Source organism: Thamnophis sirtalis, unplaced genomic scaffold (genome assembly GCF_051295495.1).
Source record: "Thamnophis sirtalis isolate CommonGarterSnake01/CBP01778 unplaced genomic scaffold, rThaSir2_p1.2 scaffold_5, whole genome shotgun sequence".
In the NCBI taxonomy this organism is placed as follows: domain Eukaryota; kingdom Metazoa; phylum Chordata; class Lepidosauria; order Squamata; family Natricidae; genus Thamnophis; species Thamnophis sirtalis.
Window position 1 is genome coordinate 103,076,367 of NW_028261385.1, and position 27,379 is coordinate 103,103,745.

At 36.9% G+C, this 27,379-nt stretch overlaps 4 protein-coding genes across 6 annotated transcripts in view; 2 read left to right on the plus strand and 2 right to left on the minus strand.

The window, feature by feature from the left end:
• The window catches only part of ELP1 (elongator acetyltransferase complex subunit 1), a 46,475-nt gene extending 44,144 nt beyond the window's left edge, over positions 1–2,331 (plus strand). Inside the window, exons 36-37 of the mRNA XM_087716351.1 lie at positions 280–358; positions 1,229–2,331. Coding sequence (XP_087572477.1) covers positions 280–358; positions 1,229–1,296 — 147 coding nt within the window. The 3' untranslated portion in view covers positions 1,297–2,331. The remainder of the gene's footprint in view (positions 1–279; positions 359–1,228) is intronic.
• A 510-nt stretch (positions 2,332–2,841) lies between these two features.
• ACTL7A (actin like 7A) lies at positions 2,842–6,431 on the minus strand. Its single transcript, XM_014066353.2, has one exon. It carries the CDS (start codon positions 4,225–4,227, stop codon positions 3,004–3,006), a length of 1,224 nt encoding a protein of 407 aa, XP_013921828.2. The 5' UTR covers positions 4,228–6,431; the 3' UTR covers positions 2,842–3,003.
• Positions 6,432–6,569: 138 nt separating this feature from the next.
• Positions 6,570–17,578, minus strand: APTX (aprataxin). Of its 2 annotated transcripts, XM_014066354.2 has the most exons (8): positions 17,485–17,577; positions 15,616–15,749; positions 14,301–14,347; positions 9,687–10,013; positions 8,579–8,638; positions 8,262–8,488; positions 7,999–8,102; positions 6,570–7,044 (listed from the first exon to the last, which is right to left on the minus strand). In XM_014066354.2, exons 1-8 carry the CDS (start codon positions 17,496–17,498, stop codon positions 6,890–6,892), a joined length of 1,068 nt encoding a protein of 355 aa, XP_013921829.2. In that variant the 5' UTR covers positions 17,499–17,577; the 3' UTR covers positions 6,570–6,889. The 2 variants fall into 2 exon arrangements, with proteins under 2 accessions (XP_013921829.2, XP_087572478.1); XM_087716352.1 differs by lacking the exon at positions 9,687–10,013 and having other exon boundaries at positions 17,485–17,578.
• Positions 17,579–18,975: 1,397 nt separating this feature from the next.
• Positions 18,976–26,908, plus strand: DNAJA1 (DnaJ heat shock protein family (Hsp40) member A1). Of its 2 annotated transcripts, none has more exons than XM_014066357.2 (9): positions 18,976–19,146; positions 19,927–20,071; positions 20,974–21,151; positions 21,646–21,750; positions 21,845–22,072; positions 22,928–23,042; positions 24,277–24,392; positions 25,049–25,149; positions 25,354–26,908. In XM_014066357.2, exons 2-9 carry the CDS (start codon positions 19,940–19,942, stop codon positions 25,570–25,572), a joined length of 1,194 nt encoding a protein of 397 aa, XP_013921832.1. In that variant the 5' UTR covers positions 18,976–19,146; positions 19,927–19,939; the 3' UTR covers positions 25,573–26,908. The 2 variants fall into 2 exon arrangements, with proteins under 2 accessions (XP_013921832.1, XP_013921834.1); XM_014066359.2 differs by lacking the exon at positions 18,976–19,146 and adding an exon at positions 19,593–19,712.
• The last annotated feature ends 471 nt before the right edge of the window (positions 26,909–27,379 follow it).

The window sequence follows — 27,379 nt, forward strand, 5'->3', positions numbered from 1 at the left end:
CTCATCTAACAACAATGGGATTTAATTAATGACAGCAATTGTGATGCAGGGATTTTTGTTACTAACAATGCAGTCACACTATATGATTATCACCTAAGCATGGTCCTAATTGCTGTCATGAATCAAGGACTACTTGTAAATTCAAAGCAGGTGCAAGAGAGGGTTGGAAAACAAAATAAAGTTATAATTTTCTTGTTCATTCCATAGGGAAAATAATGGTTTTCTGGTTCTGTTATTCTAAATAAATCAACATCTTTTACTAATCCCTTGCAATTTTAGATCCTGGGTCCCAATTCAACTGCTAATAGCATAAGTGCTGCCTATACTCAACAGAAAGTGATGGCTCCTATAATACAAGGTAAGACAGATCGTGTAGTGTACAAGTTAATTACAATTTGAATGTGCGTGCGTATGTATGTACTGTATTTATTTAAATGACTTATTGAGCTTTCTATCTTACAACAGTGACTCTGAACAGCATACAAATGTATTATCATCACCACCTCTTCAAATACTGCTCACCTGTGAGCTGATAATTCTGGCCTTTTGTAATTCTCAGCTGCCAAAAACTGATCAAAAAAATAAAACTCGGCTCCCATTTGCAGCAAAGGTTACTTTATGCAGCATGGAAGGAGAATGTGAACTTTAGAAATTGAGCAATCCCCTTCCTTGCTTACTTATGCTCTTTGCCCAGGGCCTAGCATTTGAGTTTGAACCCACTCCCTAGATGTAGTTACTCTGAAGCATGCCATTTAGGAAAGCTCAGCATTGAGCTTGCTGTTTTAGGTAGCAAAGAAATAAATTTTTAGTTTATTCTTCATTGATTTCAAGGAGACAAAGCATAGGATTATTGTCACCATGGTAGTTCTTTTTATCTCATTTGTGAGGTTTTATTAATTTTTGTCACTTTATCATCAATGGTTCCCAGCCTGGAGCCCATGCCTCATGGGGGGGGGGGATTTGATTTTGAATGGGGGCAATTTGAACTTTGTTTAAACCAAATTAATGGTCTTTTAGATTTTCTCTGCGTGAAGAGTTCACTTTTTGAATAAAGTAAGAATTATATGTCACAGGGGGAGCATCAGGATTTTAGAGATGCTTAGGTAAGGCATGGCCAAAAAAAGGTTGGGGATCACTGGTTTATATAAAGTGTACTGTAATATCTGTTTTGCTTACTTACTTGCTTATCTTGTTTGTAAGATTATCTCTTGCTTTTTCTTTCTCTCAGATCCAGAGATCTTTATTGCCCCCAAACTCAACAAAAACACTCAATGGAAGCTTGCTCTGCTCCAATAAACTCAGTTCCACAACTATTGTCGGATGAAGATCTCTGTACAGGTAGTCCTCGCTTGCCAACAATTGGGACTAGGAACTCCATCACTAAGCAATGCGGTCACAGGGCATGATGTCATGGGATCATGCCAACTTAGCGACAGCAGTTCTAGTACTCCCGGTCACCATCATTAGACAAATCCTGCAGTCACAGCAGCCCATGGTCATGTGATCGCCGTTTATAACAACTGTTTCCTCATTGACTTTGCCTATCAGAAGCTGGTGGCAAATGTCGCAAATGGTGATCATCCTTCAGTGTCTTAACTGCAAGTTGGTTGCTAAACCTCCAAATTGTAATCACCACAAGGATGCTGTGATGGCCATAACCATGAGGACCAATCATAAGTCCTTGTTCAGCACCGCTGAACAAGTGGTTAGTGAGTGAAGGCTACCTGCACTGAAGTACTGTTTCTCATCATGTATCCTTAAATGAAGGATGAATTGGCTCACAAAACAATGTAATTTCACCTTGTCCCAGTAATGTCTGATCATGGGCTTCCTTCCACTTTTTTCTCCCAACATTGCCTTTAATTGCCAGATAGCAACTCGTCAGCTTCTACTATTGTAAATTGTTTTTAATATGTTGCTTTGAACTCTTCAAACTCTTTTTATTGCAGTTTGATATCTGAAATGTTCTTGGAAATTTTAAAGCAGGGCTACCAGTAGCACTTTAATTTTTTAGGGATTTTTTTTTTTAAGATACACCACTCAGTAACACTGAGCAAGATCTTTATTAATATATTAAGCCCTGTTTTGACAAATTGAATATTGATGGAACATTCTTTTTCTGACAACAAAGGAGAAAGAAGAGAGGAGGGATTAATACAGTTTTATTGTAACTTTTTTCTTTGAATCTCTCACCTTTGATTTTCTACATGATGAAACACCGAGTGTGAAAGTTTCCAGGGACTGAATCAGATACATCAACAGATATGTTTGTGTGTGAATGTTGACCAATGCCTGTTTAGATTTTTAATAAAGGGTGCATATTACAAACAATTGTGGATTGCAATTTCATAAGGGTGTGCAACCTCTAAAGAAGATTAACGCATGGTCAACCTGTGTAAGTTTGCCAATGAAAAGCTGACTTCTTTTTTTTATTAAAGAAATCTCAAGAGCTGCTAAAGTTGCTTGGATATAGTTGAAAGCATGTGGTTGGTGCAAGGTTAGCACTGGCTACGTAACAGGTAAGGTTTAAGAATTCTGCAAAAACACAACTGGAGTTCATGCGATATTTTAATATTTTAAGGTGTTCTACTCTTCTTTTTGTTTTTCTTTAAGATAGACACTGATTTTCAGGAATACAGTAAGTGTACAATCCTACCTAATTTATTCAAAAGACAGCTCCATTCAGTTGAACAAAGCTTACTCTGGGATGAATGAATGAATGAATGAATGAGTGCAGTTGCTGGCTGTCAAGCATAGATCATCTAATTGGAAGATTTTCCTTGATGCACTCATCTTCTCCAATTTTTGTCATTACTCCCACAAAAAAAAAGGAACACTATATTTTGCTGTTAGAACAGGGAGCTTTTAATACACAGAGAACAGAATGTCATCCAGATCATATAACATTCAGATTGGTATTACAGGGGTAGCAGGGAAAGTGTGTCCTTTTCGTCGACCAAACTTCATCCCGTTCTCCTAGGCAAAGGGATTCACGTTTGGGATTTAGAAACATTTCCGGTAAATGTAAAAAGGACCCTTTTCTTCATATTCTCTTCTATGAACCCAAAGCTGCTGGAAAGCCTTGAGAGATGCAAGAATGGAGCCTCCGGTCCAGACAGATGTTTTCCTTTCCGGAGAAGCTGATGAAATGGGATTATCATTTGGGCACATTCTAATCAGCTCTCTCTGAAAGCGCTCAGCAAAGCCCTTTAGTGTGGTGCAACCCCCACATAACAAGATGTTGCCCATCAGGTTCTTTTTGAGGGTGACATCACACTTGTTGAGGGAAGTCATTGTCAAGAGAGGAAGTCCCAATTGCTGCGAGTTGATCAAGGATGGCTTAAAGAGCATTTCAGCACATAAGAATCTCTCTTTACCAATCATGATAACTTGCCCATCAGGGAGCTGATATTCAATCTCATGTTTCCTGGGAGCTGTGGCTGCATCATGTTGATAATCTAGTGAAGTGAAACAATGGTTCTCTTTGATATCCTCTAAGATATTCCAGTCTTTCTCTGTGAACAATTTTACATTCTCATTTATTAACTTCATTAGGTACTGAGTGACATCATATCCAGCATAGTCTACTCTTTCGGTAATGCTTGGCATGGTGTATCCTTCGTAAATGGGAACTGCATAGGAGACACCATGACCGCTCTCCACAACCAGACCTGAGGTCTTTCCGTAGGAATACATTGACAATCTTGACTGGTAAGCAATGTGCATTGCAGGAGTGCAAAACGTTTCAAAGAGCATTTCTGCATATTTTTCTCTGTTGGTAGTAGGGCTTAGAGGAGGATCCGATACTAGGACAGCATGCTCTTCAGGCCGAATCCTCATCTCCCTAAGGAAAAGATATTCCCACATATCTTGAACAGAATCCCAGTCCACTATTATTCCATGTCTTAAAGGATTGACAAGCTTTAAGGGTACTGTAGCTTCCTGAAGTTCTCTTCCAACGAAAGTTTCCTTCCTGTTATCGCCAGTTTTTGCTGTCTCCTGGATATGCTTGCCTACAGTAGATGAAATCACATGGCTTGGCTTTTGTTCTCCAGCAAAACCACATTTGCAGGAGCCAGTACCAATGTCTATGACAACAGCCCTTGTCTCTTTTACTATCCTCCTTGGAGTCCTCTCTCCCTCTTCTCTAAATTTGGTATTGGGCTTAACTGCTGGTCCTTTCTTTGATGGCAGAGAGCCAGAACTTGCACTTCCTCTGCTTGACATTTTATTTCCTGATGCTCATATATGCCTACTCTCCATGTACTGACCACCATTTCAAATGGCAGAAATGGACATGATGCAGAGTCCTGATGATACCAACAGTAAGCATTGTGACATCATAATGGGAATTCTTTCAGCAGTACTTCCAACACATTAGTTTGGAGAAGATTGTCGTCAAGGGCAAGCTGTCTACATTTAATGTTACCTACACTTAAGATTCAGAAAGAGGATTATTTAGGTTACATTTGTACAATATATCTAACCATACATACATTCACAATGTTCTAAACCGGATTCCAAATTTGTGGTGCAGTAATTATACAAGTCCAGCATACCAGAGCATATATATGATCTTGGAGAAGGAATGTAGCAGTTAGCCAAATACAAATTTAAAGTCCCGGAAAATAGACAACTCTAGAAAGACATTAAACAGGCTCACTTCGGTATGAGGAAGGGAAAACGCTGTTAGGTTTCCAAAATTCTACTACTATAATGTAAATTACAAATCCAGTACTGTATATCTTGTGGAATCTGCTTCCTGCCCTGGCCTATATTGAAGAACTGATACCTTCTGTTAAGAGCAGCAGACTCTTGTCTTTGATCAAAGAGATGTCTTCATCCAACCATCATCTAAGCATTTTGCTGCAGCATTATTCTAACACCAAGTGGACTTACAAAGCAAAATTCCATGATGCATCTAGCACAGCATTTGCAACAAAGCTTGCCTTAACCAACGGCAGTGGCTGGACCTCAACCAGCAGTGACTTGGGAGCTTGCCAGAAATGTTTTGGAAACGCTCAGGGTCAATTCTAACTTTTAGTTTCACATTAAGGTGATTTATGAGTTGGAGGACAGAACATCCTACAGATCTTATCAAGATGACTTTTGTTCTGAGTGCTGAAAGAGACAGCCAAATGGAGTATGTCCATTATTGAAAGCAATAGTCCAGTATTGGACAATTACCAGAATTTCACACGAAGATTGAGAGCTTCTTTTGATGATTCTGCTAAGAAAGCAACAGGTAATCAAGAAAGTTTAAAGATAAAAACAGATCCACATATTTTTGTATCCACATCAAATTTTCAATTATTTACCAGAGATATTGGATGGAATGTTTTCGCTCTCAATCAGTTTTGAGAAGGACTTGCTGATGATCTGAGATAAATTGGTGAAACAAGGCACACCAAAGAATCTGGAAGAGCTGTCCCAACATTAGGTGTTAATAGATGGTCATTTTGAAGAGGTGAGGCACAAGAAAATTGTAAGTCTTGGGGGCAGGGGAGTTCTACAGTTTTCATCTCTAGCTCCCCTGCTTGTGGAATCCCACCTCGAAGGGCTGACACCCTGCCTTACACAATATGTAGTTTCAATTTACTTTCAACTGGGCTTCATAAAGGCTTCTTCTACAATAGCAATGAAGTTGTGGAATTACTGGGAAGATTAATCTGCTAACGTTAAGAACTATTCCGACTAGTTTGTTAATGCTGTTCAAAGGATGAATTGTTGGATCAGTTTCAAAATTCTGTTTATTTTTAATGCTATTTAAATATGTTTTGCTTGCCCCTATGGAAATATCTCAATGTTTTGGGGATGTTTTTTTGCTCATGAAGTCAAATATTTTCTTGGACTGGTATCCCAGAATTTAATAGAAGCATGAATTCCAGAATTTTACCTAAATGTATCTCATTTATGCCTGCTCAGAAATAAACTCAACTGAGTTTAGGAGATTGTCAGATCGCTTCACACAGGATTGCAATCAACAGAGATAAGTAAAAAAGACACTGGCCTTGAAAAAAAAACCTCTTATTTAGCTGGATGAAATGGTCTCAGATCCTTTCAGCCTGTGCTACTTAATGGCATTGTGACGCTATAATGGGAGGAGCATGTGGAACAGAAATAGTATCTCCACTACCTTGAGATCATTTGAAAAAATGCAGGATATAGGCAGGAAGTAGAATTTAATAGGCATTGCTTTGCATTGTAGATACATACACTTGATGAAATAAATACAGGAGTTCAAGTGATTTTTAAAAAAATAAGTTTTCAGATTTCATATCGTAATGCCTGTTACACCCACAGCACTCCACTTAGAAACAGTATAGTGATAAAGCTGAAAGTCAAATTGGGAAAGCAGAGAAATGCCTCCAACATAGGGTGGAACATTATCCTAATATCTCAGGCTACAAATCAAATCTTACCATAGTACATTTTAGGTTTATCACCTTTTACCCGTGCCAGTTTTGAAAATGAATGCCAAGGTTCAGCTTGAAATGTAGAATAGTACCCTGAATGTAAGCGCAAAGTTACCTTCCGTCACATCAAAGTTAAAACACATAACAAAAAGATTCATTCAACAGCAGGGCTCATTTTAATTGGCCAATTAGTTATAACAAATTCTTTAGCACAAAAGGCAGAGAGATGTCTTGGGTGAGGGTTCCACTGCAAAAGCACAAATACAACATCATTGTACAAACCTTTTACATTTCCACATCCCTCCTATCCATAACAGCCACTTCCTTCCACAAATACCATTGGTCACATTAAGGTAGACAATGTTTTGGCACACTTCATAAGGCAATAGCATTAATATTTGCATATGAACATTGGAACTGAGTTTACCCAATATTCAGGAAGCTATCGTGCATAAATAAAATCAGTCCATGCGTCATTTTGGCCAATGTTCTTTAAGGTGTTCTTTTAACTGAGGGATAGTTGGCAGTTGCTTTTTGCACATGTGGCACTTCAGAGGCAATGTTAGAAGTTGGGTAGCATTCTTATCCACAGTTATTCTTCCTTTCTTTTTTATCACTGCTATCACATCTGAAGAGGAAAAGGGGAGAGGCATAATACGGGGGTCCCCAATCCACAGACCGTATCCATCCCACTCCAAACTTCGTATGAATGGTTTTAGCTACCAATATTCTTCCGTGAACCGGAGGGGGCGTGGTTTTGTGTGCTGCCTGTATTCCATGGATGGGGCTTTACCCAGCATGCCAAAAACCAGGCAGCGCAAACAAGCAAAGCCCCATCCATGGGATTTAGGTAGCACACAAAACCATGCTTCCTCCGGTCCATGGAAAAATCTCTCTCCACGGAACCAGTCCCTGGTGCCGAAAAGCTTCAGGACCGCTGGCATAATAGATCTAGGATTATAGCTCCAGTCATATCCATCCCACTCCAAATCCCGTATGAATGGTTTTAGCTACCAGTATTTTTCTTACTTTGATCAAACCTTAGAAACTGGGAGGAGAGAATTCATGACATTTGATATAATTTTCAGCAATATCGACAAGCTCACAATCTCAAGGTTCTTTATATTAATGCCAAAATTAGCATCCAGAGAATGGCTGTGTTTCTGGAGAAAACATCCAAAAAATGTTTGGTATGAATGAGTTGTCCAAAAATTTGCTCTGAAAGAATCTTAGAAGCCAGTCAAACTAGGCAGCAGCCACACTTGTTTTACTGTGTCTGAGCTTTTCAAATATATATAGGGAAGATATTTGTCCTTACAAGAAGGGAGAGAAGTGGAATTCTCTTTCAATGGCCCTTTTCTCTCATATGGGAAAACCTTTTGCAGGAGAACACTTGCCTTACCTCAATTCTTTTAGTGCTAAAACTAGATGTACTTTACCTGTCTAATTGCTTTCTATGGGACCGGTGCAGGAACTTTATTAAACCAGCAGGGCGGTAGCTATTCAATTACTTTGATCTTAAGTTATAGGAAGAAACCCAAGTCTGAATAGGCATAGAAATTAAAAGAGCCTCTGTTATTACCTGTAGAGTCCAAGAAGTAATTGGTTGTGAAGGAATTCCAATGCTTCTTGGTTTTAAACCACTCAGAATCAAAGTCTTGGCTAATGACATGAAGATGTAGCTGGCTAAAAAAATCAAGGAAAAATGATAACTAGAATTGGTATCACTACAGCAAAAACAATGTGTTGAAGAGCATTTTTACTAACAAAAGATATAGGCCAGAAGGCAGCATTTCTTCTAATGCATGTTTGATAAAAGGTTAGCACACCTTAGTTCTGCCTTACCTCATGCTGGGTATGGCATGGTAGCCTAATCTGAAGTGCAGGCTGTCTTTCTCCGCGTACTGCTGGATTATCATTTCTCCAACCTTGTGCATATGTTGCAACAGTTCAAGATGCTCATGAGTTACTACAAATAAAGTGGAAATAGATTTCCAGGGCAACACTAACCAGTGATAGCGAGCTTTGGGATATTTATCCTTTATAACTACAACTTGCTCATCCTTGTAAACCTAACAGGGAAGAAAATGAATCAGAGTTAACAATGATGTTAATATTCTCATGATTATCAATCTTGAAGCAAAGCAACATGAAAACTTTACCTGCATGTTTGGGTTTTGCATAGAAACCTTCAGACCTTGAGCCCAGTATGGCATACATTCCTAAAGGACAAACAGAAGAATCTAAATTCATTTAGATAGATAGATAGATAGATAGATAGATAGATAGATAGATAGATAGATAGATAGATAGATAGATAGATGATAGATAGATAGATAGATAGATAGATAGATAGATAGATAGATAGATTGATAGATAGATAGATAGATGATAGATAGATATAATTAAAACTACAAAATGTATTTAGAAGAGTCCAGTAGGAAAAATGTCCTACTACTACAGTAACCAAGTTTCAGATTGCAATCTTAAATTCAATTTAATTGTGCTTCTGAATAGCTAAAATAATTTTAAGAGGCACTTAAATACTTTTCACAGTATACATAATGCTAAAATGCTTATCACTTTGAGACTGCTCCCAAGAGAAACAAATATAACTCTATAATAGACAGAATGTACAGTACCTTACTCAAAAATAACCCCCAGGTGGTGACCTAGTTCAAAATGCCAGTCACTCGCACACCTAAGCTCCAAAAGCATTCTCAGTACGTTTTCCTGCTCCCTAGATAATTATGAGTCTTGACTTAATCTCTCTTAATGATGGAATAGCTTTTATCAGCAGAACAAGAGGGAAAGGTTTCCTTCTGCCTGCAGCCCTAGTATGTTCTTGTAATTTCCTCTAAAGGGGGCCTAGAATAAATTGGGGAACAGCAGTATCAGGGATTGTGTGGCGTCAAAGTCTGTTCTTATTCAAATGTTATGGCTCCTCTCAAAAAAAAAAAATCTGGCAATTATTTGCAGGAGCATTGGGAATTCTCTTAAGAACTCCAGTCCTCATGTAACAGGCGGAGGAATAAGTTGGAAGAGTGAAAGGAAGATTGTTTGCTTGCATTACCAAACCAGAGAGGGGTTCATTCTCTGTTTATGTACAGTAATTTGCCCTGTCAATGTTGGTGGGAATGAAGAAAAGCTGAGATTTGGAGGGGGGGGGGGGAAGAGACCTTGGTTGAGGTCCTATAGACCAAAGGCTCTCCTTGCCTACCTTCCTGTGTTCAGTTTTGCAACACCAATCGCTCTCATTTCTTTGCTCACCATTTTGGTAGAAGAGCTTTCAAGTGAAGAAACAGAACTGCCATCTGTCACCACGTTATACAAATTGTAGTTTTGCAGTTCCATCTGGTCAGTTTTTATTTGTTTTCCAGAAAAGCTTTCCACATTTTTGTTCTCAGGTTCACTGTGTGGCCTTTTTTCAGCAAGTTCCTTGCTTTCCCGACCAACACATGTGCCCATTTCGTCCAAGAATTGTACAGTGTATGGATACAATTTATTGACAATATGGAGAACCTGTCCTGGCTTCAGTCTTGTTTCTTGATCTTTACCAACATCCACTAGATCAATACTGGTTGGATTGACTCCTATCTTGGGGAAAAAGGCAAAATTACTTATCATGTCAATATTTCCTCTCCCTGAAAGTCAGAATCCCTGAAATATATTGTGAGATCTTATTAAATCAGAGGACCCCAATAACAGGGCCATGAACCAGTACCAGTCCATGCCCTATGAGGGACCAGGCCAAACAAGTGGTGGGTGAATGAGCAAAGTTTATCTGCACATGCATGGGATCCAGGCTGCTCATGAAACCATTCCCCTCCTGTCCATGGAAGACAATTTTTCTTCCCAAACTGATCCCTGGTGCCAGAAAGGTTGGGGACCACTGTATTAAATAATTAAAATAGACCATCTCATTTCCAGAGAAAGGTGGCAGACTGGAGACAGCTCCATAGAAAAATGAATTTTATACAATTCTAATATGAAGTTAAAGAGTGCAACAAAAGCTAGGATATATTAAAGCATCTACCATCCCCAAGTTACCACCAGTTCCCTCAAATTATGTATATATAATCAAATAGTGAAAGTCTTGTGATAGGAGTGTTTCATGAGAACTGATAAGTGCAATGAAAAAAGGCTAATTCCTATAAGTATTCATATTTTCATTTTTAATTCTTAACTAAGGAAACAAAAGTGGGAAACTTAAGGTGCTATACCGTAAACTATATCTTTGTTTTTGCAAAATGTTATGTTTTATGCAATGTTCCTACCAAAACTGGCTTGATAGCCCTAGGTTAAAGATCATTTAATCTGGATTTATGCACTAAAATACTTAAGAATTAAGAAATATTTGCCAATCCATTTTAAATATACAGGAACAAAACAGTTTATTTCAGACTGATTGCTATCCCATTAACCTGGGAATAAGTCCCACAGAATCAATGAGGATTACTGCTGTGACAATACACATAGGATAGCATTCTAAACCTCCTATAAAGAACAAGGAAATCACAGAAATTCAGTTTTACTTTCTGGATTGGAGCAAATAATTGTGAATGAAGTCTGTTATATATTAAAGAAGACAAGAGGAATGTACTATAATAGATTTCCACCACATGGAATGGATCTTAACAGGTGTACCAAAAGAATGACGTTCAATAAAGGTTAAAGTTAATAAAAGTAAACAAAGGAGGTTTCTCGTGATGTACCGTCTTACACAATAGATAATCCACCTGAATCCACAAAAATCAAACCTTAGTTAGAGCAGACAGCTAACTCTCTTGCTTTATTAATCTCGGTGGAAGCAAATTGAGCAAAAGGGAAATCATGCTAGAGTGTTCCTATTTTTTAAAAAGAAAAAAGAAAAAGAAGCCCGGCTTTCATTCTTTTGTGTCTGTGGGTTCAGTTATAGTGTGGGTTCAAATTAGCCTGAATATTCTCCTGGTTTCCCTTTGGAAAATTCTGGGAACTGTAGTTTTATAAAGCATTTCCTGAGCCTTTTATTACAAAACATCAAGCCATGACCCCTATGCACCACCCAGAATCATTTGGTCAAGAATTTTGATAAGCAAACTCATTAGGATCTGACTTAACATGGAATGTTACCACAGAAAGCCACCTACCCCTCCCATTTTTAAACAACTTGAAGGATTTCAGCATTTTGTTTGAAGTTGATGTGATGCTGAACTCCCAAAGCAAATAAATTTTGAAGAGGTATAGAATACATAGAATCCTGTTCCTAATAAAGCTACTTTGCAATAAGACAAATGGAGGATTGTTTTGTTTGGGCTTAGCATGGTTTATAAACCCAGTCACTATGGTTGGCATATTGTGGATTATTATTAAAAGCATTTATTTATTACATTTATAAAATACCAATCATTTTAATTCCTTCGATTTAACATGTAAACCTAACCATTAATAGTTTGTAAAATACATTTTATAGGGTAGCATGTTTTATAAACTCAGTGAATATACTGATTCAGTAAGCCTTTCTTAAATCATAGCTTAGCATAAGATGTAATGATTCATAGCAAAGGTTAGTTCTTATAAGGTAGGACTCAACATGACTAGTTATGAACGAAATTTTCTACTTAACAATACAATCATAAAGCAAGATGTCACATGACTGTATCGCTTAGCAACCACAATCCCATCAGTCCTGGTGATGGTGTGAGTTTGACACCCGCATGCTACACTGTGTTTTGGGAGAACATAGTGGATCATGTAAATGTGACTATTCGACAAAAGGAAAAATTTTCAGAGGATAATTTTCTCTTCTTACCTAGTATATGGAATTTGGCAACTGGACATGTTAACCAAGAACCACTGGTCATTAAACGAATACCCAGCACAGTCCAAGCCACCTAAGGTTGGTCACTCCCAGTCCCAAGTCTCAGTAATACAAGGGACAGTCTCCAACCCCCACCCCCTACATCTACCTATCTATCCTTCCCTCTTTCGCTTTCCTGTACCCAGCTTTGTGAGGCAGCATGGCTCAGGGACTGTTTGCCATGCCCTGGAGAATCACAGCCACCTCAGTCCAGTCCCATTCCTTTGTTCAATCCCGCCATAACTTGGCAGCCACTTGAATAAATGGCTGTAAGTTGAGGACTACCTGTAAAGAATTTTGCAATTACTTTTGGTGGGACTGTATTAAGATTTAAATAAAATAGAGCTCTATTATCTGGAAACAATTATATCAGTTAGAAAACTATAGAATGGAATAGATTCAGTCTTTTTTCTCATGCTAAATTGACCTCATGGTGAAATTCAACATTAAAAATTGGGAAACAGCTAATGATATGGAAAAATTGGATGAAAGCAGGGATATTAACTTTTGGACCAATTAATAGATGATGAAGATGAATTTTTCACACACAGATTAATATTATCTATCAGATGTAACTCAGTAGCAATATTTATGGGTAAAACAGTTGTTAACATCATTATTTGGACTAGCAGGATTTTCAGCTTCTCAGACTACTAGAACAGCTGGTTAATCATTTAAAACTAAAAAAACCTTGCTATTAATTTTTCTAGATATTTGTAATCAATAAATTTGATATGCAGCTACTAATTGATGATTGGAATAAAGAATCAGAGGTTCTTATATTATCTAAACAATGAGAGACTGAGGACAGCATGTTGTTGAAGATATAAAGACAATTCTTCTTGTAAACATATTTTTAATAATGTCCTATACTGTGTTTTGAGAGAAAGTAGTGGACCATATAAATGTGACTATGCAACAAAAGTTTAAATTTTCAGAGGGTAATATTTTCTTATTACTTATCTAGTATATAGAATTTGGCAACTGAACATGTAAATGGATTCTCCATGCCTTTACTCTAGCTGAAAGACTGATGTTGCAGCATTGGAATGATAAATGGCCCCCATTTACTCAAAGGTTTGAAGACCTGATTATACTTGCTACTTATGATCAGGTGACATAAAGGCATAGACTTTATAGTCTAATGAAATATGGGGTTCATTTATATAATATACAGTTGGTTAAAAAAGTATGGTAGTTTTATAAGTGTATTAGAAATATATATCTATGTATGTGTGTGTATATATATATATATTATTTTTCATATATACATACATACATACACACACACACATTTATAAATATATATTCTTAGATTTGTATACATACATACATACATACATACATTACTGTGCAAAAGTTGTAGGCAGGTGTGAAAAAATGATGTAAACAAAGAATGCTTTCAGAAATATAAATAATGATTGTTTATTTTTGTCAATTTTCAAAATGCAGGCAGATATGTATCCATCATGCAATAGCATCAGGGAGGCGTATGATTGGCCCCAAATTTATTCTGCAGCAGGACAACGACCCCAAGCATACAGCCAAAGTCATTAAGAACTATCTACAGTGTAAAGAACAAGAAGTACTGGAAGTGATGGCATGGCCCCCACAGAGCCTTGATCTCAACATCATCGAGTGTGTCTGGGATTACATGAAGAGACAGAAGGATGTGAGAAAGCCTACATCCACAGAAGATCTGTGGTTCTCCAAGATCTTTGGAACTTCCTACCAGTCAAGTTCCTTCAAAAACTGTGTGCAAGTGTACCTATGAGAATTGATGCTGGTTTGAAGGCAAAGAGTGGTCACACCAAATATTGATTTTAGATTTTTCTTTTGTTCGCTCACTTTGCATTTTGAAAATTGACAAAAATAAACAATCATTATTTATATGTCTGAAAGCATTCTTTGTTTATAGCAGTTTTTCCCGCCTGCCTAAAACTTTTGCACAGCACTGTATATATATTGATGTATTTATCTATGTTTATTTCTTTTTCTGTTTTAGTAATTTATTCCATAATGGTGTATGGAAGGAAAAAGCATACCTGTTTAACCTTGACATAACCTTTGTTGTAATCTGCTTTTAGTTGTACTGAAAAAAAAAGTGACAAAGAATGATATTAGGCTGTGAATTTTATGGAAGTTCTGGGGAAGGGAGAGAAAAGGGGTCAATTCAGAAAAGCAAATGCTTTAACAGTGATACAATTTAAATTAAACTAGGTGCTAGGAGACAACCAATTTATTCTCATTTTTTTTCTCTTTGGAAATAAATGCAGCCAGAAAATTATGAGCTACGATCATGTGGATTAAAATTGCTACAATTACATGCCATAATAGTTTAATAATACTTCACTTAAGTTTCATACTAGCTCCCTGTTCTAATTAATCTCTGGGTTTCAGTAGCTATACGCAAGGGAAAAATATTTTTTTTCTTTTTCAGATTAGGTTATACATATTTGCACTAGAGCTCTCCATATGCCCACACACCACACTGTATATCAGTGTTCTAGACATGGACAGAAAATGTCAGGGTACTCCTCATTCAGTCCATTCCAGGACTATCTAAGCAGCATATGTGGCTGAGTTTACCTGAAGTCACTATTATTTTCTAAAAGGGCAGATTCATTGCAGGGTTTAAAAATTGTATTAAACTTTCTTATATTGCTCCATCTTCTATAGTTACTTCTACCCATCAACTGCAAATTGCAAATATAAAAGCATAACCTTACTTCCATCTATAAAATGTTGGGTAGTACGGGTAGTTCTCATTTAGCATTAAATATTAGCATTAACAATAAGTAACTTTGCAACCAATCCTCACATTTACCATGTCTATAAAGCAAAGAAAAGCTGAAGTGAGATCATAAGCATAGTTGCAGTTTTACTTAGCAACCGTTTGGTTTAAGAACCAAGGTGAGAATTGTGGTCACTAAATGAGAACTATCTTTACAACAAAACATTACTTAGTTATAAAATGTTGATTGAAAATATGTTACATATATTATCTTGTAATCCTATTGGGGACACCTGTTTTACTGCTTTCCTGTGCAGTTCATTTCTAGAGTCTTTCGGAGTAGATGGTCATAATAAAATCCAATTAATAAAAATAACCTGAGAAAATGAAAATAGACATCCTTGAGAGTAGAAATTAAATTCAAACCAGTTTTCCTAGCTCAACTTCTTAGCTTCATAGTTACTGCTCATCATGCCACATATTTTGACTCTTTATCTGGCACCAGATATTTATGTCATTAGGCATAATAAAAAAGAGGCAAAAATAAAAGTAGAAGTAAAAACTACTGAGTTTACTAAGATTTACTCCCTAGCATATTTAAGGCTGCTATTTTAATCTTAATTTACCTTGTTTTCGTGAGCACTTCTTGTCTGTTATCTCCGTGTCAGGCCCACGCCCTATCACCACCATTTCTAAATGCGGTAGTTTAATTCGCTGACAGCTTCTATCTTTGTTCACTAGCCAGCATACACGCATTGTGCTCAGGGAGGGAGGGGGAAAAAAGAAATATTCAGTTTTATCAAATAAGGTTCAGCTAGGGATTATGATCTACAGGTGCTATAAAAGTATTTTATTTCAAAACACTCGCTAGAGGTTTTTATCTACTGTTTAAAATTTACTCTATCCATCTACAAAGGGAAGAGCACAAAAATCTACAAGACTTTGAATAGTTTATTATCCAAAATGTTGAGATGCCAAATAGATTTTCATTTATTTTGTTATAAAATGCATAGATTTGACAAAATAACCTATTAAACAATTTACATTATGCTACCTTTATATTTATGCATATTTATAATTATATTAAACTTAAAATAGATTAATTAAATTATAAAGCATTCCAATTAAAAAAATTGTTCTGTAACTTATATGCAATGTCATTTTTAAAAACTATACTTTAATATTGAGCCACAGAATAATTTCATTCACTCTAAAACTTTACAGTACATTTATAAAGTGTCATTTTTTAAAGTCTAATAGTTTTTAACTAACACATTTAACTAAAAGTTTATAAATTAATGTAGACAAAAAGCACCAATTCATACTTGGCATAGCTTTTTTCTTCTTCCAGGAGAAAAAAAACAGAATTTGCTTATTTGAAATAAATATTCTAGCACATCAGATTTTTTTCAGCTGATGGAGTACAGTGCTAAATCTTTTACCATTGGCCAAAGGGCAACATTAAGTAGTGATGGGTGAACTAGCTGAAAGCAATGTGCCTATGAAATGAAGGTTTTCTTTCAATGAAGCTGTTGTTGAGCGTATCTATGGTAGAATCCAAGGAACGAAATTATTTTTGCAGACCAAAACAGTGGAAATCATCCTATTTTTAACTTCTAGAATACTCCAAGAGACTGCTTACTTAATTTCTAAATTGGAAAAAAACAGAGCTAACTCTATTTTGTTTCATAAAAAATTCAGAAAACAATTTTGAATTTGTTTGGAGAAGGTTTGCAGAACCTTAGACTTTGAACAATTATAAACAGAAAATTCACTGCCCTTCCTTTTACTCCATAAAATAACTATTTACTTTGTACTTCTTACTACCTGTAACAGAGAAACTATGAAAAGGGTGCAGTTTCATTATTAAGTTTTTCTTTGAATTCAGAAGGTGGTTTTTGAATGGATTCTGTATCTGGAAGCAGGAGTGTTCAGCACTTTTCAGGATACAGAAACTATTTTACAATGGAAATGGAAGCGGTTAACTCCCTCTTTTTCCATCATATTGCAAATATGACAAATGAGAACTATTTTGGAAAGCAATTGTTCATGGATATATGGATCCAAAGTTTGGCTCTGCGCTGTATTTTATTCAGGCTATGATACATATAACCAACATCCAGATTTAATGCATGTTTATTTTTAAAAATCCAATTAAGTAACTTCAGCATGTAATGGACTGCGAGTGAAACAACAGAACCACCTGACACAATTTAGGTAGCTTTTGAGAGTCAATGACTGTATGAATATACGAGTTCCTTCGAGGAAAATGTTGTAACAGAAACATTTCTTCCAAACAATCTCTCTTACGCCATCTCATGTACAATTTTTCCTTGCTTTTTTAAAAGACCATCTAAAGACCCACGTACCCCATCCGATTTCGTCTCTCCTAACAATTTTCGATGGGTTATTCACCCCCCCACACCAAAATACCAGAAGCTTCTCACGGGGAACCGCCTCCTTTCATCTACACACTCACTCACATTTCCACTCACCTCCACGTTGCCATCTCTGCACCTTGCTACATGTCCTAACCAATAGCGTTCCTCTGGACCGCTTCGAGCCCAATCAAATACCAGTTTCTGACGCCTTATTCCCACCCCCTAAGAGGAAGGAAGTAAATACCCAGCCAAGTTTCTCGACCTTTCTTTCCCGCAGTGAAGATAGGAGGGGAAAAAAACCTTTGGTCTTGAGATGTATGTTTACAAGGATTCTTGTTCGGATTTTTTCTTATTTATTTAACCAATAAAAAAAGCTATGTCGATCCATTAAAACAAAACTCATTGCCAGTTAGTGTTGATATTAAGGCCATTCAAAATCTCACCAAATATTAAGCAAGCTCTTCAATTCTCCAACTTTTTATCGGCTGGATGTTAAATTAAAGCAGAAAAGGTAGAAACTACTTTGAGAATCCCACCATGTTTTGCTGACATTTTTATGTCAACAAAAATGTCATTTTGCTGACAAAAATGAAATGCAGCCAATATGTATTTTTTTAAAAAATCCTATGCTGAATATTAATACCAGAATTCAAAATTTAATAGAACTATAGGTGCATGTAGGATCTCAGTTTTTATGTGTTTTTTCGAGATGTCTCTGCTGTTTCTAAAATTCAGAAACAACTTTTTAAAGAACAGATGAAAAAGGCACACACAAATTTAAATACCCCATCCTAAACCATTAATTTGTTTTACATGTCACATTAGTTTCTTATACCAGGAAGAGCTAAATATCCTAAACACTGAAATTGTAATTTTAAAATTGGTATGAATACATATTTTAAAAATCCTAATGAGTTTTGGATGCAAATACATTAATCCAGATTTAAAGTACAACCGAAACCAGAGACATTTTTGGGATGACCAAGGGCCAGATAAGAAAAAAAGTCATGCAACTTCTTATATATAACTGCAGATCAAAAGAAGAAAGGTTCAATACCACCCACAATGGTAGTTGGTGAAAATGATGGAATTTGCAAAGATGGCTTTTATTTATTTATTTATACTATTTGTAAGCCACCTTATTAGTGGGACGGTGGGGAATATAAATTTAATAAATAAATAAAACAAGCTTTTTCGACGCGGTGCTTAAGAGTGGGATATTATATTGTCGCTTACTTTATCATATCCCTCACACTAGACGATTCGGGTTGCCCTAATCCTGGCCTTAAATAGCTGCGCAGAACCGCTCAGTTCTACGGGGCTTCGAAAGGTCGGATGCGCCCACCCCTGCCGCTTTGCATTCTGGTCCTTGTAGTTTGCCCTTGTTGAGCCGCATCGAAAAAATGGCGGCGGCCCGAGCACGTTGCCTATCTTGCCGTGATGGGAGTTGTAGTTCCCGGCGGTAATATAATCCTCTCGACAAGTGATTGGAAGACGGCTTGTTTTTCGTCATCGCTTCTAGAAAGCCGACGAATGCCAGCCATCGATGGTACCAGCAGAGAAGGCGGTGTTTCCGGGATTGGGTGGGGCTTCCTTGAAAAAAGAAAACTCCCCGGATGCTGCCTAGCCTGAGACCGGCTCGGAACTTTCCAGAAAAGTCGCGGTCGTTTTGTCTGTGGGAGAGAAAGAGGCAGGAGAAGGTGGCACTCGGCGGCAGGAGCGGGTAGACTTACGGGGAAGACGTCAGGCTGCCTTTTTTTCGGCCGAAAGCGCGAGGTGGGTGGAAGACAAAGGGAAGCTGTTGGCCGCGCCTTCCTTTCTCCCCCCCCCCTTTCTCCCCTCCTCGTCGTGCGAGGAACGGCCGCCTGGGCAGCTTCGTCCGCGCGCCTGGGAAGCCGAGACGCGCGCAGGAGTGGGGTGCGGGTGGTGCGGCGCGCGAGCCGAAACCGTGCTCTTGAGGGGAAGGGGGTGGGGGACCCGAGCGAGGTGGGTAAAGGAGGCACGAGGACGGAAGGGGTGGGGGTGGTCGGTGGGGGGACTGGGGAAAAGCCTGCGAGAAAGGAGCCTTTGGGGAACCGGGCAGGAGGGTTTGGTGCCCGTTGTCCGTGAGACGAGGAAGGGCGACCATGAAGAAGCATCCTTTCTGGGTGTCCTGTTGGGGAGAAGGCGGGGGGGCTTGGGGTGCGGGGGGGGGGAGAGTAAGCCCTTTTTCAGGTGAGTGACCTTCATCTACTCGGGAACAGGCAGGTGTGCGACTGAAGCAACGGAATTTCATTCAGGCAATTAAAACGAAGGTGGCCGAGTCAAGCGGGAGGAACAAGAAAAGGTTCTTTTGTGACCGAGTTAGTACCTGTTTGTATAGCCATTTAGGCTGTGGGAGGCTAGTGCGGGGAGGTGGATGAAAGATGGGGGAGGATTGTTTCTGTTGAGGATAAAAGAGGTAGAAGGGAAGGGAAATAGGAAAGTGTGGGAGAGTCTCAACAGCTGTTTTTACTCCCTTTCTTTAAACTGGTGTAGTCTTACTGTTATTCTCTTCCCCTCCATGTTCTCATACAGGTAGGGTTGCATCATGGTGAAGGAGACCACATACTACGATGTGCTTGGGGTAAAACCTAATGCCTCTCAGGAGGAGTTGAAAAAGGCTTATAGGAAGTTAGCATTGAAGTATCACCCAGATAAGAATCCTAATGAAGGTGAAAAGGTGAGTTAATGCGTGTGGTTTTTTAAAAAAAATCTTTCTCCTCTCACTTTCTGCTAGTATGTGGCAGGTACTCTGCACCCATTTCATTTCACTCGGTACCCATCCATTTCTTGGTATGATGTGTTGGATCTTGGTTGTTGAGCCCATATGCATACTTATCTTCATGACATAATATTTCTTCAGGTCCTCAATGTTTCCATGTTCTATTTTGCTTCACTGTTGCTTGCCTTTGAACATTTTAGTTTCTTGTCCTGCAGATGTCTCTTATTGAAAATGCAACTTGGTTTTTACAGTAAAGTGTCTTTCTTTTTGAGAAGGTTTGAAAAACTTACATAAAATTCTCTCTCCATGTCATTTCCTAGTGATCTTTAGTAAAAGTTTTCATGATGAGCTTGACTCCTGGTGACTTATGTGGACATATCCACATGCAAATCAGCATGTTTTTTACTTCCCAGTCTGTCTTACAATCACTGCCTGTTGGAAAGCTTGCAGCCTAGCTCTTGTGGCAGCACCTAGTCATTGTTAGCTGTTTTTGAAAAGTAGCATTGAACCTGTGAACTAGACTTGGATATAGAAGAAAAATATTCAGCAGAAAAAATAACAAATCACTTTATCACTATATCAAAAAAAACCCAACAATCATTCAGTGGACTTAAAGGTTTACAATTAGGAAGGTTAAAATTTAGATTTGGATTCTTCTGCTGAAATAAAACATTATTTAGAGAACTCTACTTTTTAATAAAATGAGAAAATTCAATCCATAGTGGACCAATCATTGGTAATTATTATATGTTACTAATAATAGTATGTAAATGTAGTAGACTGATCATGATATAAATAATATCATTTGGCAACAATTACATAAATAGACTAAGCCTTTTGATTTATTTTTTTAAATGTAGTTCAAACAAATTTCCCAAGCCTATGAAGTCCTGTCTGATTCCAAGAAAAGAGAGTTGTATGATAAAGGTGGTGAACAAGCAATAAAAGAAGGTGGTAGTGGAAGCGGTTTTGGATCACCAATGGATATATTTGATATGTTCTTTGGAGGAAGTGGAAGAATGCAAAGGGAGAGGAGAGGTAATGTACAATTTTGTTTCATCTAATGGACATTTTAGTGGTTAACTTTTTATTAGTTTAAAGAGGGGTGGTTCCCTGCAGACATTATAAAGATAAAGGTGATGATGTAGTTTTCAAGGTGAACAGGTAAAGATATCTTTTAATTTCAGAATTTTTATATAATGTAAAACCATTTGTTTCTTTCTAATGATTGCTGTGGGAGCTGTCATATAATGGAATGTCCACTAAAGCATCTATTAGCATTATTTGAATACTACCTCAAAGTCTGTTTGCTCTTATTGCTGTTAATATTAGCTGCACAAATTATACAATAGTCCAAATGTTTTCAACATAATTTAAACTGCACATGAAATGGCCTTTGTGACTCTTTACTTAGAAATGCCCCATTGGATCCAGCCAAGTTTAATTTCCATTGTAATAAATGGGACTTTTCCCCCAAAAAAGTTCTCAGCCATGAACTGAATTAATTCTTAATAACATGCTTTTCATTTCAGGTAAAAACGTTGTTCATCAGTTATCAGTAACTTTAGAAGACTTGTACAATGGAGCAACCCGGAAACTTGCTCTGCAGAAAAATGTGATTTGTGACAAATGTGAAGGTAGGCTAAAACATTAATTTTTTAGACGTTTAGGAGAAATTTTAATGTAAAAAGATGGAGTCTATTTAATCTTAATTTTTTTCATGTTTTCTAGGACGAGGGGGCAAGAAGGGTGCAGTAGAATGTTGCCTTAATTGCAGAGGAACAGGCATGCAAATAAGAATTCATCAGATAGGACCCGGAATGGTTCAGCAAATCCAGTCTGTGTGCATGGACTGCCAAGGCCATGGGGAGCGCATCAGTCCCAAGGACAGGTGTAAAAGCTGCAATGGAAGGAAAATTGTTAGAGAAAAGAAAATTCTGGAAGTCCACATTGATAAAGGTATACTAAATGAGAAATTAGGAGTTGTGGAATATTAAAAGTCCTAGAAAAGATTTACATATTAATTTAGAAAGGGATGATAAATTACATTTGGGTTATCTGTGCCATGAGATCTGTGTCATTCACTAATTTTTCTTCTTCAGAATTATCCTGTTTGATAAAGAACATAGTTCTATAGCAGTGATGGTGAACTTTTTCGGCACCAAGTGCCCAATCAGGAATGCATATGCCGGAAACCTGAAGACCAGCTGGCGATGTGCCTACAGGGAGGGCTCTGTGTGCCATAAGTTCACCATCACGGTTCGATAGAATATAGTTCTCCCACCCCCTGACTTTCTAGGCATTAAACATCAATACCTCTGTCAAGATATGGTGCTTTCATAAGATAGTAGAACTTCCATAATTTTTGTATGAATTGCGGGTGTTTAATGGCTCCCAGTAAGAATTGAGGGATGCTGTGTGGGTGACAAACTGTCTGCTAGAACAGTTGACATCAGATGGCTTTGCAAAACTAGTATTTGGATAAAAATAATTTTGACTTAAGGGCTGAAATAAACACAAAAGGAAAACACTAAACATGTTCAAATTAAATTATTACAAGAAGTGTACATCACAATATTTAAAAAATTTAAACAGGTTACCTGTACATTCCATAATACAGAACTAGAAATTTTAGCAGAAGAAAATGAGTAAGGAATGACTATTGAGACTGTCTTTTCACTAGCTGTTAAGGTATACGCTTTCTGCTCCTGTTTCATGCTTCTACTTGCAGAGTGAAGAATGCTGAATTTATTAGAACAATAATTTAAAATATATTGTGTAGATTTTAAGTCTAATCTGTTCCTTTTGAAATAGGAATGAAAGATGGTCAGAAAATAACTTTTCATGGTGAAGGTGATCAAGAACCAGGTTTGGAGCCAGGAGACATTATCATTGTCTTGGATCAAAAAGATCATTCTATATTTACAAGGCAAGTTTTAATAATACTGTGGAAAACCTATTTGGGTAGTATGTATAACAGTTTGGGAACATAGGTTGTCAGGCATTAGGGTTTCTTTTTAGAAGACACTGATTGGAGCAGATTTTAAATTTTGTAGTTAGAATAGGATGGTCAGGGTAACGATTGCACAGTTTATCTTAACTTTCTCTCTGCAGGGTTAGTTATTTCTCAGTTTTAAGACGTTTGTTCAGTCTAATGATGATGCAAAGTCATTAAACTAGTTTTCCTTCTCAGGAAGTTGACCTTTGGATATTAAGTAAAATGTTACATTGATTATAAGGCTTGAAAGTAATCTTTTCTCTAGTTTAAATGCTGAAACAATTTTTTATGTTTGGATGTAAATAGTATGTTTTTGATTGCTGTACAATAGCAAGGAAAATCAGTTTAGTTTTTTCTCATGAAATTGTAACTGGTGTTTTTATTTAGATAATTAAACATGGAATGTTATTAAGTTTCAAAATATTCCTTGATCTATTATGGGGGTCCTCATCCTTTTTGAGCAGGAGAAATTTTGAAAACATGATAGCAGCCCTGTGGCTACTGGATGGCGGAAATTGCCGTTTCACAAAATGGCTGCCATGGGAAAGTTATAGAGGGCCAGTTTATCAGAATGCTATGTGTTGTGCTGGTTAAGTATTTAATGTTTCCTGCTATCGTGCTAATCTTTGGGATTTTGGGGAACAAACAGAAATTCCCTTCCTCCCAAAAGTATTTGCCTACAGCCCATGCATTGTATTTTTCAATAAATGTTATAGAGTCCATTTAGGATCCAGGTGCATTATTGCAAATAAAGATAATGCTGGAAGATTCCACTTTAAATCTCAGCATGCCAACATCACTTTAGAAAATTTAAGAAACATATAAAGGAACCCCCACCCTAGATGTCTCTATGTTCTATGGCATGCTGGGGACCACTGGTCTGCTATATTATATATAGCATAATATTTAAAAATATTAAGATAAAACCTTATTTTTTATTTTCCCATATATTCAGATCTGGTGCTAGAATAGTTTTATTTCACTAACAAATCCTTTTAATTTTGTAGGAATGCAGATCTCTTTATATTCTCCCTGTACATTTATTTAATAGTACAATTTACCATTTTAAGCAATTAGTTTTTTTACTTGTCTTTTTGGGATTGATATCCTATATAATATGGTTATAGCCCTGCAATTCTAAGGCATATAACTTTTTTTTCTGCAGGCGAGGTGAAGACCTGGTCATGTCTATGGTAATACAATTAGTGGAAGCACTCTGTGGCTTTCAAAAACCAATTGCAATGCTGGATAATCGAACTATAATAATTACTTCTCATCCTGGTAAGTCTATGTTGCTCTGAAAAAAAGAACTTGGGTACAATAAGTTTAAATTTAAAGGACCATAGTTTAATGGACTTTGAATGTAAATCTGTCTATATTACTTTATGTGTAGAGTGTAGATCTGTAAACTTCCTCTTCAGTTAAATGAACATTCTATTTTAACTGACAACTGTTCCCTACTATTAGTCTGTTAAAAGTTTGCAATTATACTGGAGTCACTATTAATTGGAACCCATTATAAAATAAATGTTATCCTTTTGAAAAATCCAAGTAAAATTCTACAAAGTTCTTAAGCAACTATAACTCTTGAAAGCAATTTAATTACAGTATTAATTTATCAAATTCATTGCCTTTGATTGACAGGAATGGCACAATCATTTGTAACTGATGAATTAGAAATCTTCTAAACATATCTTGGAAAACCTTTTTTTACCATGATACTGCACTTTAGGAATATGCCATGTTTGGATTCAGTTACAAAATATTTCTAGCACTTTCATCTTTTCCCAGAATCAGGTTATTACCCTCTGTGGATGCCTTGTTCACATGCCTAGTTTGCTGTCAGGATGAGTTTCTGCTTGAGCAATTACAAGTACTTGTAAATTTAATTTTATACAAAGTTTGTTAAACATAAGTTATATCTCTTTAATTTCTAGGTCAGATTGTCAAACATGGTGATGTTAAGTGTGTACTAAATGAAGGAATGCCAATCTACCGTAGGCCATATGAAAAGGGTCGTCTTATAATTGAATTTAAGGTAAGTAACGGTTGAATTACTAATTAAATATCTCATGGAAAATTTCTTCAATATATTTTAGGCAATGCCTTATAATGCTGATTGCTTAAATTTGGTTAGTTATACAAATTAAGCAAATGTATCTTTTACATTAACATTCAGACACTTATTTCATAGTTAAAAGTACATTTATGAGAAGCATTCTTTTTTTTTTCTGATTTTCAGGTTCTATTTCCAGAAAGTGGTTTCCTTTGCTCAGATAAGCTATGCCTGTTGGAAAAACTGCTACCGCCAAGGCAAGAAGTGGAAGAAACTGAAGACATGGATCAAGTAGAGTTGGTAGACTTTGACCCATCTCAGGAAAGAAGGCAGCATTACAATGGTGAAGCATATGAAGATGATGAGCACCACCCTAGAGGTGGTGTCCAATGCCAGACTTCTTAAAATGGTCTCACAGTTACACTTGTGCTGCTTGTCCTGTATGTCAGTTGTGGATGAGTGAAGGACTGAAGTTGCTATATTCAGAATTGCTATTGTCTCTGTAATATTTAAACTTAGTTGTTTTTAAATCAAGTTAACAAATTGAAATCGGTAAAACTACTTGGATCAAGTTGGAATGTTCATATTTCTATAGCGGCTCCTAAGGAAACCTGAAGCCACTTTACTCTGGCTTGTTTTATTTTGTGCATCATAAGTGTGTTGTGTGCAAATGCACTGGCTTAGTATTCAGTGATTTCTGTTTAGTATTATAAATTATATTCCCTCTTATGTATGCATCTGTATTTATGATACATGTTAAAGATGTGAAATTAAATTTTGGTATTCATCTAGATACATTGATGTGTTTTGGATATGCTATGGCTGGTTGAGACTTTGCACAGCACTTGTATGAGACTCTACTTATTTTCTATTCTGGAATGTTAACACCCTTCATTCTATACTGAGCTTTAGTTAGAATGTTGTATATAACTCATTGATGTTAGACAGGATCCTGACATGGTTCTTGGGTAGGAGTTAAAAAGTCAACAAACGTCTAAGTGTAAATGGGACAAAAGCTGAAATCTTAAAAAGGATTCTGAATAACAGTACATAATTTTTATAGAGGTAATCCTGTAATTTAAAATATGCCTAAGAATAATGGTATAAAACTACATGCATTTTGAGTTTCATGTCACTAACACTTAAATTCGATGCTGCATGAATACTAGCAACAAAAAAAACCCATTAGTGCTAAATGACTCCTTAATGAACTGTTCACAGTCCATAAGGTTTTTGTGTGTAGTTTCTGAAAAAGGCTACCTTTTAATGGCTATTTCAAAATGTCAATAAAAGTAACCTAGTATAGATTCATCCAAAATAATAATTAGGCATTGCATTATAACGGGGAGGGGGGGAAGGGTTAGCAGAGAATTCAAGTACATCTTTTAAATACTACACCTAAGACTATTTCTGAAAACTAAGTTGCTAACATTGTCATTTATGATAAGCCCTAAATTTACGTAATTGCTATATGTATATATCTGTATATGGGCAAATAGGATAGCATAAAATAGCATTTCAGTTCCATATGTAATTTTAAAATAAATCTCACCATTAAAATCTTAAATTGGCAAAAAATAGCTTAAATCCTTGGCAGGGATTTAAGTTGTACAGCAAATTATTTTAATCCTTGTGATAAGGATGAGTTACAATGGAATTATGTGTCTTTAAAATGCTTGATTATTGTACTTTACATTCAGTTTGTACCTGTAGGGGGAAATAAAACTATCTAACAGCTTCATCTCTTCTTCCTTTTTGGCCTATATAACCATCCATCCCAAATATACATTTGTCAAGAAAATGTCCTTAAAAAAACCCTTGGTTTAGTTTGGCGTGTTGCTAAATGGGGTGATCCTGAGGCTCATACACTTTGGTATCCACCTTTATCCCACTGAAGCCAGTTACAAGAATAAGTTTGAAAGCATGTAAAATGCAAGTACAAAAAATAGGAAACACCTTTGGTGGGACGGTAACAGCGTTCTGTGCGCCTTCAGTGTTTAGTCATGCTGGCCACATGGAGACCATGGAGACTTCTTTGGACAGCGTTGGCTCTTCAGCTTTGAAATAGAGATGAGCACCAGCCCTAGAGTCAGGAACGACTAGCACATGTGTGAGGTGAACCTTTACCTACACACACACATTCACATTTTAGGTAGTGAGGGTTGTAGAGGGTTTTTTCAGTTAAGAAATGATCAGTGTTTGAGGAGAATTG